The sequence below is a fragment of the Daphnia magna genome, linkage group LG2 (assembly GCF_020631705.1).
Source record: "Daphnia magna isolate NIES linkage group LG2, ASM2063170v1.1, whole genome shotgun sequence".
Lineage (NCBI taxonomy): Eukaryota > Metazoa > Arthropoda > Branchiopoda > Diplostraca > Daphniidae > Daphnia > Daphnia magna.
In genome coordinates this window covers 608,134-619,066 of record NC_059183.1, presented here as the reverse complement: position 1 = coordinate 619,066, position 10,933 = coordinate 608,134, and the positions used below count along the sequence as shown (strand labels likewise).

The 10,933-nt window shown below is 41.4% G+C and overlaps 1 protein-coding gene and 1 long non-coding RNA gene across 2 annotated transcripts; one reads left to right on the top strand and one right to left on the bottom strand.

Annotated features, from left to right (window-relative positions):
* Window positions 1-2,751: 2,751 nt before the first annotated feature.
* On the top strand, window positions 2,752-7,780 carry LOC116933504. The gene is made up of 4 exons (XM_045169015.1): window positions 2,752-3,358; window positions 6,359-6,539; window positions 6,793-6,925; window positions 7,073-7,780. Exons 1-4 carry the CDS (start codon window positions 3,311-3,313, stop codon window positions 7,320-7,322), a joined length of 612 nt encoding a protein of 203 aa, XP_045024950.1. The 5' UTR covers window positions 2,752-3,310; the 3' UTR covers window positions 7,323-7,780.
* On the bottom strand, window positions 5,078-9,629 carry LOC116915566. Its single transcript, XR_006643087.1, has 3 exons — window positions 8,989-9,629; window positions 6,051-8,571; window positions 5,078-5,982 (listed from the first exon to the last, which is right to left on the bottom strand). It is a non-coding gene; the product is annotated as an uncharacterized LOC116915566 (long non-coding RNA).
* Window positions 9,630-10,933: the final 1,304 nt, after the last annotated feature.

Below are 10,933 nucleotides of genomic sequence, written 5' to 3'. Positions count from 1 at the left end.
TAAATGAGGTACTTAATCCTCTTTGGCGTGTGGGAATGACAGCATCATTCAGTTTCAATCCATCTTTCGATCCGGCATCGCATTTGGCGATGGCCATCAGCTGAAAACAACCAGACAATCGTCTGAAGAGAAGGTTCCTTGATGAAGATGGTAGTGGACATAATTCCATCATAATCCGACACGCTGCTCCGCTGTATAATTCCACTGCAAAAAATGCTGCGGTAGCTTGAAATCCATTTGACATCATCAATTGGGAATTGACGTTGTATACCGCAATGAAACGGACTTTGTGCTCTACGGTGTATAATCAAGTCATTAGCTTATCCGCAGAGTTTCATCTGTTGGGAGTCGAAACAAGTGCTGCCAACAGCCCAGCAGTTGTTGGCTCGTGAATTTTCGAATGGCGTTGTTGTTTTTTATTTGCAGAGTAGGATCAATTCACGATTGTTGTTGAGTTGTTGGAAAGCCAAGAAAGCGAGAGAGTCTGAGTCGTGAGCCATATAGCCGATTAGAGCTCGTCTAATTCTCATCTCCTACACACCGAGCTTTAATGCATATCATTAGCTTTCAACTTGTTGATTGCGTGCTGCTAATTGTTCACTGCAAGACCCTGTTTTGAGGGCACGTTTTTCTTTCTATTTGATCCATCTTCGTGATAGCCAGGGTGGCATTTATCGACAAGGTTAAAGCTATCAAATTCAAAAGCGGCATAGAAGATGGGAAAAGTGAATTAAGAAGATGAAGATCTCCACCGAATTTCGTCTAGTGTGAACTGTTTGATTGAGACCGTATATCGTCCGATGACTTGCATAGGTGCAGGAAGACAATTGAACGCGTGATTGAGGGATCACGATTCTCCAAAGAAAGTAGGAGATGATTGTTATGCCCTTTGGAACGATATGATTCTCACATATCCCATACTATACTAGACGTGCCACATGGGATGAGTGATCCATCTACCTTTTTTTTTATTTCTTTTTGTGCTTTATTATCGTTTCTTTATTCCAATGTCCGTGTGAGATGTTGACTACGCGCAATATTATGCCATTTCCGGCCAACGATGCTGAAACACACCGTCACGCAATGAGGAATGAATACAAAGATGGCAGGGGGAAAAGAATAAGAAATCCGCGCATCCGAGGAACGGTGAACGTAAATGTCAGAGCGCACAGCACGGTGCATATCGAATCAAGGATTCCTTCCCAACGGATGGCACGTATAAAATTACGTCATAAAAAAAACAAACAAATAAAACGAATGAAATGTCGTGAAAAAGGTGACACGGAATGCCAAAAAGGTTCACGAACTCGGGGAGGGATAGAAAAAGAGTGACGAAAGACAATCATTAAAAAAAAAAAAACAAACAGACAGCAGGCCACTGGCAAAGTATAAATTCCGTTGTTTTGCAATTTTGTTTTTCAAACGAATAAAATCGTATCGAGTCATGACAATTGATTTGCTATAGAACTGTAACGACTCTCACTCGTCTGCTAGTTCCATTCCGACGAAATAGGATGGCCAAGAAAAGGGATGGTAGATGTATTGGATGAATGAGCAATGAGTGAAAGGCGGTCAAAAGACGAAGTTGTTTCTCCGATATTTAGGACGATATAGAAGAAAGAGAGAGCATCATCCCAATGATGAATACCTGAAGAGAACAAGGGAACGGACGGGCAAAAAGGAACAGCAGTCCGTCTGAATGTGCGCGTCCTAAATAAAAATGTTGTTTTTATTCTGACGATGGTCTCTCACTCTTCGTCTGCGTAGGTGGCCATAGCAATATCTCTACTCGCTGTCACGCAGCGAGGGCTGACTGCGTTGGGTGGTGATAGTACGTTATTGCATAGTCTTGCGAATCAAATCAAGATTTATTATTTTTTTTTTTTGGATCGAGCAGTGAAGGAAGCTGTTCGAAACTGGCCGTTGGCTAACCCTTTTTTGTTTTGTTTTTTGTTTTTGTTTGTTTTTTTTTGCGCACTAGCTCCGGAATGATATCAAGAATGCTCCAGACGGAATAATTTAAATGGCATAAAAAAAAAAATTATATTTCGCTCAATGAAATTTCTGATCGCCTCTAGCCCAATTCCATCCCGGACAGTCACGATCGTCACTCACGAAGTATGAACTACTCAATCCTTTTATTTATATTTTTTTATTCTTATTTTTTAAAAGTCTTGCTCAAGTTGTGTTGCGCGTTGTATGGGAAAGATGGCCTTTTTCAGAAGTTGCCAGACTCTTTCCTTAATCACTGTATTCCTTCGAGGAATCAAAAGAAATTTGCATACGCCACCAGTGAGCAATACAATACATCACGACGGGTTTACGAAAGTCTGCAAAATCAGCTCCACTTTAACGAATATTAGTATACGACAAATCTCTGCATAGTAAGAACAAATAAAAATAAATGCAATATCTGAATGCGAAATGAGGACAGAGGAAGAGGCCCTACTTTTGTTTCGATGTCGGAAAAAGATGCGTCTCGGCGATGACGGCCGAAAAAAAAAAAAGAGAAAGAGACGCATAAAAAGAAGAAGAAGAGAGAGAGTGGGAGGTTCTGTTGAAGTCGCTGGATCGGGTTGGGTTTCTGTTGGGGAGGAGGAAGAGCAGCGTGAGCACGACAGAACCAAAAGAAACGACGACCTCCCCACAACACACGCGAATGAAAAAGGGCAGGATAAAAAAAAACACACACACACACACACACACAGACGAAGAAAGAGAGAGAGAGAGAGAGAGGATATGTATAGAGTAGTGGTAGTAGCACGCGGAACCAGCCGCAGACAGCCGCAGCTTTTCAGGTGTGCGCTGTATAGTAGCCCATAGTATTTAAATAGGCGCGGGAGTCGAGTGAGCCACGGCATTTGCGTTTGTTGCTTCGCTGCCGCCTGTTTTTTTTGGGGGAGGGGGGGACCCGTCCGCTTGGTGAATCATTCGTCATCGTCCACGGCGAACAAGACGCACAGTGGCCCCCACGTGTTCCTTTATTGGTGATCCATATTACGTCATCGGTCGTCTAACAGCGTTTGAAAACGGGACCCGCCATGCCGGTCAATTTGAGTGACGACGCTAATTGGTCATCGTCAACGTGATTCTCCATCATTCCCGACAAACACACACACACACATTCGTTTTCTCTTCTTCTCTCTTCGCCGTCATCTTTCCTCGCTGTGCCGACAGCCGGTCCAGCTCTCTCCCGTTCGTGTGCCCGCGTGAATCGTTGACGCAACGCATCTCTTCTTTTTTTTTGTAAATAACCAAAAATCAGCCGGTCGACTTTGTCATCGTCATTACAACACAGACGGCCTGGATAATGAAGAATCATCACGTCACCAGCAGCATTTTTGTCACGCTACTTGCCGTAAGTGCCAAGAAATTAAAAAAAAAATGAAAAAAAAACAAAAAACAAAACCAAAAAAATCCCGAACTGACGTCACCCTCCTGTTTTGATTTTTCCTTTTCTTTTGTCGAGACTCCCCAACGTGTTGTGGCTGCGTATACCCAACGTGTGTTTGTGTGTGTATGCAGATGTATATTATAGGCCTGAATATTTAGAGTGACGTCATAGCTAATAATAGAATACCACGATCGACAACCACAAAAAACACGTAGAAGCATGAAGAATGAATGATTTTTATTTGATTGAGTTTGCATGGTATAATTGAATTCGCCAGTTGGAAGATTTTCTTTTTGTTTTGTTTTTTGGGCCGGCCGTTTATTTTCTTCTGTTTATCCCTGGCCCCCACAAAAAAAAAAAGATGTTCGATAGTAGACACATTAGCTGGCCCATCACCATCCATATACACACACAACTCGAGTGCGGCGTATATACAGCAACCAAGGTCGATCCTTTTCTTTCGTTCGGGCCGCGCGCGTGTGTTGTGTGCAATGCTCTCTGGCGAGTCGTCACTTGCTTCTTTGCTTCTCTGAGTAATTGGAAAAGAATGTCTTCGTTCTTGGATAACCAAAAAAGAAACAAACGATACAACAACAACAACAACCTTCCTAAACCCCTTCCCCCAGATTATCGCAATGGATAATTTTTCTTTTCATTTTCATTCTCAACTGTTGCGCGTGCGCGTCTATTTGGCCCACAACATCGAAAATGACCAGCTTTTTGAAGGTTTTTTTTTTTTCTTTTTTCTATTTAAAATTCCGATGCGGTTCAGCTGCGTGCAATGATGGCGTAGATGCCAAAAAGGCTGTGAAAAGAAGAAATTAAAAAAAAATATTGCAAAGCAAAAAGGCAGATCCGTGATCTCATATTTATCGCCTCGTCAAACTCTTGTTGGAAAAGCAAAAAAAAAGCGCGCCATCATTATTTGAATTTGGCAAGCGATTGGCGCACACAAATAAAACAACTGGCATTGTAAAATACAGGCAAAGCACGTCGTCAAATAATGCGACGACGTGTCCGATGAGCGCACGTGCGTCCATACGCGATATCTTCCGTATGGCCCATTCATTATTACGACATTTCCATCCCGCAAAAAAAATAAAATAAATAATAATAATTTGGATATTGGAACTTGTAGACTCAACAAGAGAGAGAAACGTCCTTGTCTATGGTGGCTGATGATTCTCTCCTTTTTTCTATTGTCGTTGGCTGCGCAATGGTCATATCCTTATGGCCATTTACGGTGAGAGGGGCGCAAAGAAAAAGAAAAAAAAATAGACGGACGGAGAAGTTGATTTAGCGAGGCGACAGTCAGTCGAGTCGAGTCGCGCTTTGCAACAGTTTCAAATTGATCACATTGAAAAATTTGCGCTCTCGCGCCGTATACCCGCTCCGCCAATAGGCAAAAAGGAAAGGCCGATCTTTGTATTCCAGTCTTTTCCTTTTGATTTCTTGAGCTATAGCTGCTTATGAAGTCTAAACATGTTCACGCAGAGACATCACCGATGAGCATCATCGGTTATTTTGGTGGCTATTTTCATAGGTTCGCCTTCGCTTTGATCTCAACTCTTTTCACGGAATGCGAACGCAGACAAACGACTATCGCCAAAACCCATCCGATGTTTACCTTTTTTGCATGCGACAAGAAAAAAAAAATATATAAATAAAATAGAGACAATAATATTAAGGTCTGCTTACTGATCGAGATTTATTCATGCGACAGTCTATTCCCCCAAAACAAAACAAAATATTGCACATACTCAACGAAAAAGCTTTGAAGAAGAAGGTTCGGGACAAGAGACAATTGATGAACGGCTACATCCAAACACGGTGACAATTTTTTTTTTTTTTTCTTCTTTCACTTGGGGGACTTTCACCGTTAGCTCGCCATTATTCGTTCATTTCTTTGGTTAGGGTTGGGTTTCAGCAAAAACTGGACAACCTTTCCCACCTAAATAGTTGAAGAAGAAAGGTGCGCGCTTTCGTTTTGATTTACGACGAGATTTTTGAATGACACGACGTCACGACGATCGTACGCGCGTCCGCAATTTCAGGTGAAATGCATTTAAAAAAAAAAGTTTGAGTTACAGCTGTTGGTTATTCGCTACAGGAAAACTTAAAAACAAAAAATGTATAGCGGACTTTGCACCGCCATTCAATTAAATGACACACGGCAATTTCGTGTCATGTCACTAAATTATTATAGCCTAAACTAAACAAAGTCTCCCTCTCTCCCACTCTCTTATATTTAATTATGGCGGGTCACTTTCACCTCCCCTTCTAAAAGCCCGACATACTGAATCCATTCTGCCCTTTTTTGTTTTTTTTTCTCTCACCTTTCATCACACCTGAAATTGGTTGACTTTGTTCCGCCTTCGGTCGTCTATATCCCGCACGGTTCTATTTTCGTCTGACATTCGGGACTTGTTCCAGCCGACGCCGTGCCCTTTTTTCTTTTTCTCTTTGACTTGACCCTAAAGTCCTGGTGAAAACTAATTTTTTTTTAAAGATGCCTATCTTAGCATCAACATCGTTACATTTGCATATTATCACGGATAGGTCGGGCCGCTCGGAACGAAAACCAAAACCTGTGAAAATGAAAAAAATAAAGAATAAATAAATAAATAAATAAACAGGGGAATTGGGAAAGTTTCACCTGTCCGGCCGTGTTTGGCAGATCAAAAATGGGGGCAGAAAATTGGCCGATGCAAAAAAAAAAGGCGGGAGTTACTTAACGTACATTGCGACGGTTCTTCAATTAACAAGATCCTAAATCAGGTAGAAAATAAAGGAGAAGAATGTTAATGAAACAACGAAAGTGCACGCGGGAAGACGGATAATTCAATTTTCTTTCAAACTTTCGAATGAGCTTAAGGGCTTCGTGTTGTGTGTGTGTTCAAATCTTTCGCACGGGTTCCCATTTTTCCCGCGTTATTCACGTCAGCTACGTTGATCGTCCGCTAGATGGTGTGGGACGGCGCTCGTGCAGGACAGCTCACGCCCTTCGACTGGATTGAGACGGGAGGCGACAGTGACAGCGACAGTTTCTACGAAGGCCGTTTGCCCGTTCACTCCAACGACGCCTTTTTCACGACGTTCACCATGGACCCTCAAACGGGCGCTTACACATTCGGTTACGATACTGGTAACGTATAAATAATAGATAAATCCTTCATTAATAAACAGAACAAAAGAACCATGTACACGTCGGTGGACATTTTGCGATTTGCGTATTCAACAAGGCAAATAAATCGCTCGTATGAATAAGACATCAGTTGGATCGTTATGGCCGCTGATGCACATGATTATCTTTGTCGTAAAAAAATATATACGTCCTTGTTTGGTTTGGAACTTCTCGTGTGAATCGATTGCGTGCATTTCCGTATCGTCCATTTAAGGAGGTGGTGAACATCAATCGTACCGCGTAGAAACGCGTTCACCTGACGGAACCGTTACGGGACGTTACGGTTACGTAGATCCGGAGGGAGTGTTACGCATCGTCGATTACGTGGCTGATCGTCGCGGATATCGGTAAGCCAAGCAAATTTTATAAATGTTGATGTATCGCATTTGTTTGTGTTTGAGGAGGTAGCGGAGAGCGCGGGCTTTTTGAATTTCAAAAATTTGATTGAAATGTTATTAATCCCCCCCCCCCCTTTGATAAATTATTGGATGCAGTCCGAAGATCACAACGAGATATCCGGTATCACGGACGACGTCTTTCATCGGGCCCATCCCGTCGCCCATCTTGCAAGAAGAATCGAGGCTCAAGACGCGCAAGATCCCGTTCGCTACGCCGCTGGTAACCGCTTCTTTGTTCACCAATCAGATTGTCAGCATTGGCGACGTCGATCTCGCCAGCATCAGTAGCAGCATTAGTGGCAGTAGAGCAGACACGTTACCTCCTTTCCCTTTATTCGACCTTTGAATTGCTCCGGGTCTTTTCCTCTTTTTTTATTTTTTTAAATTTTTATTTTTTAAATAGAGAGTCTTTTAAAAAATGGCTCCCAAAAGATGAAGCGAAATAGGGTTTCTTGAAATCGAGTAATTAAAAGTACGAAAAGCGCTTGTGCGCACTTGAGTTTATGCTCAGTTTAGAAAGAATTGGGGAAATGTTATGTGTAAGAAAACCGGTGGAGGGTAGCCGCCCTTTTGCTAGTGAAATCGAGAGCTGTTAGTACCGATTTTGTTTTTTTTTATTCCCTCTCTTTTTGTTGCTGTACGTGTGTGCATGTCTGCGTGAATCCCCTTTCTTTCTTGTAGAAAGTTGTTGTTGTTTGTCGTTGTTGTATCCTGTACCTCCATTTCCACACATTGCCCTGCACGCCCTTCCCTTTTTTTTTTTTATGTCTTTCTCTCATCAGAATAAAAAGAAGAGAAGTAGAATGAAGAAAAAAAAACAATAAGAAGCTAGGGAAAAAAACAAAACAACAACAACTTGGAATTGAAACAACAACAAAAAAAAAAGTTCAGGAATATTCTGGAACTAGTTTCCAAGCGCCACGATATTGCGCATTTACATGCATCACTTGCGATAAGAACATGCAACACCAACGTGCAGTTTGTTATGCGCACACCATCATGAGAAAAGGTTCTCTACAATTGCCAACTGTTTCGATTACTGCGCGAATCGGGATAATAAAAAAAGGGACAAAAATGAAAGGAAAATTGATTTTACCCCGCGAAGGAATCTATAGTAGACCAGCGATCTCACACTTTACGATTTTTTGCGCAATAGTTGTGGCCAATGCATAAAAAAAAAAATCCTTTTGATTCAAATGGATTGTCTCTAATTCGAATGGCTTGAATTTGCCGGAGAAAAGTTTTAATTCAAACGATGGAGAAATTCCAAAAATTACTCAAAGAAAAAAAGTAGAAAGGGAAAGGAGAATATTAAGGTCAGTTGATGGTTATCTTCCATCGTTTTGAGATTTGTCAGAAAAAAAAAAAAAAAGCGAACACACCTCGACATGGATGACGGGCACCGTATCAAGGCGAACGGCCTCCTTGCTGGCCAGTTATTAGGTCGCTGCGGTAGATTTCCCAGATTTACAATCTATACTCATGAGCTTCCAAGCCAAGTGTTGGGAAAGGATGTGATTTTCACGAAGTCATTCAGCTTCAACCAAAACGAAAAATATGCAAATCGATAAGGGTGGTGGCTTTTAAAACTCCTCCTTTTAGAAATAAAAAAAAAAAAAATTGATTTTCGATATCAACAATGGCAATACTCGATTCTAGTTCCATCTGACCGATAAAAGAAATCGAAAAAGATTGGCTTAAAGAAAAGACTAGAAAAACAAAATGAGGTAAAACGTGAATTGGACTTGTGCCAACTTCAAGTATTCCAATCGCTATGGTAACAAACGATTAAAAAGAAAAAAACAAAAACGTTCCGTGAATAAAGAAAACTTGCGAGGACAACAACTGGATAAAAAGATTCAATAATGAATTCACAGGCACGCAGCAGCAAACATAGCCTCAATAATTAAGGTCTTTGTCGTGCCGTTGTGTTTGCCACTTGTTACCTTGCTATTTTAACAGCAGGGGTTACGACAAAGTCAAACCGTTCCCTTGTGTTTCATTCTACTCACGTAATAAGGCAATGTGCAGTCTACTGTAGCCAGCACGAATTGTATAGACGATCACGTTGGACGTTCGTGGCAGGGTTTCTTTCGTCACCTTGATATGGCCAGCCTTTAACGTCCAAAATGTTTAGGACGATTGGAAAACATTGTGGACAACGTATGGCAGGAAACGTCCACCCGCAATTATCTGCGGATAATCACATGAAATTCGTCCACTCTTTTGGTTCGTTCAATTTAAACACGCACGTTTTGCGAACTGGTTTCTTTATATTCAAAGCTTGGAGCCAAAGACTTTGGATTGACTTGTCGGATCGTCAGCTGTTTGAATCAGCATTTTGTGTGCACAGGTAGCACATATGAACGATCCATATGTTGTTGTTGTTTTTGTTTTTTTTAAATAATGCATAACGCAGTGAAAGTTGTTTTTGTAGATCTGACGTAATCCAAATGAGGGAATGCTACGTGACACGCGCTGCAGCGCACGCTCCATTTAGGCGATGTTTACGTGCATTTATATGCAAATATCTGAGATCAATGATTGACTGGGAGGTTAACGACATCGTGCAACGCTCGAATAAATTCTATTTCACTATGCGCAGATCTGAGGCAGCAATTTGTTTTGGAAACAGAGAAACTAACGAGGACGTCAGAGAGGGACATGAGCTGGAATAACCCGATGAAAACGCATTTGGCTAAGCGTATAAGAAACCAACGGGCGTTGCAATCGAAAATTGGCTAGCAAATATAGAAGTCGTATCGTTTCTATATTAGTACAAATGTGAAACAAAAACAGGTATAACACGTTACGATGGCATGATTTCAATCAACCTCCTAGAGGAGAGCTGAATAAGATTCAAGCTGTCGAAACTATGGTGAAACCGTGTCCCCTCCCTCTAGAAGAATACGGGAAAATGATAGCGAACAAAATCCAAATAAATTCCGGAGAAAACCTAAAAATCCTAAGGATGGAGTCACATTGTTGTATATTCCCGATACGGAGAGAGGGGATGGCGTAACTTGGCCAGCAGGCAAAACATACTCTAATTTTCACTTGCGCAAAAATAAAAAATGGGAAAATAAACTAAATGAGAAATCATAAAATGTGTTTTTAACATTCGTCGATTAGATTCGAATTTTTATTATTATTGTTATTTTTTTTTCAGAACGGTTACGTCATCACGATGCAGCACGCAGGGACATCTGGTATACGCAGGTGAAATAACCAGGAGCTTGTGTACACGATTTTTCCTCTTTTAGGCGTATCAAAATGAGTTTGCGTATATAGCCGCTATAGGAATACAATCAGGTCAAGGAAGTATAATATCATTCACTTTTCTTTTCTCGGCTGATTGGGAAATGGTGAGCCAGGAACATTTTACACGCACGCGTCGTGAAACGATGATGATGATCGCATTTTTCTTGCCTTTTCTCAGAGTCACTTATAGCGGAGGCCTGACTGCAATTTCTGTTGATGTCACGAACGCTGACGTGCCCGTATCTTTGAAAGAAGGAGAAAGGGAACATTTGATGATCGAAAAAAATTGCTGCTTTGATTGTGGCGTTGAAATTATACAGCGAAGGGATAATAGAGTTTGAACGCGTTCGGCGTGACTCGCGGGACAGCCATCAACAACCGCAAAATGTCTATACGAAGAAAAACCAGCTGAATTAAGATGGGTCAAAGTCCCTTTCAATGCTCTTTTAATCAACAGTGTATAGCGTATAGAGTCTAGTTCTGTTTGGTCGTTTTAACACGACATCTTTCAAGTTTGAACTGTCTGACTGAATCAACCAAAAAAAGGGGGGCTTCTTCTAAAATACCTGGAACTCGGATATAGGTCGTCATTTTCACTTTTCATTTGGATTAACAGTAATAAAAGCATAGCGCACGATTACCCGCCGACTAGGACCTGCGTACAATCGTCTAATCATAGATTTTATGAGCACACGG

Coding starts and splice junctions, on each gene's coding strand:
- LOC116933504 (XM_045169015.1), top strand. CDS start 3,311: ATGAAGAATCATCACGTCACCAGCAGCATTTTTGTCACGCTACTTGCC. Junction 3,359..6,358: donor TTTTTGTCACGCTACTTGCC/GTAAGTGCCAAG, acceptor ATCGTCCGCTAG/ATGGTGTGGGACGGCGCTCG. Junction 6,540..6,792: donor CACATTCGGTTACGATACTG/GTAACGTATAAA, acceptor CGTCCATTTAAG/GAGGTGGTGAACATCAATCG.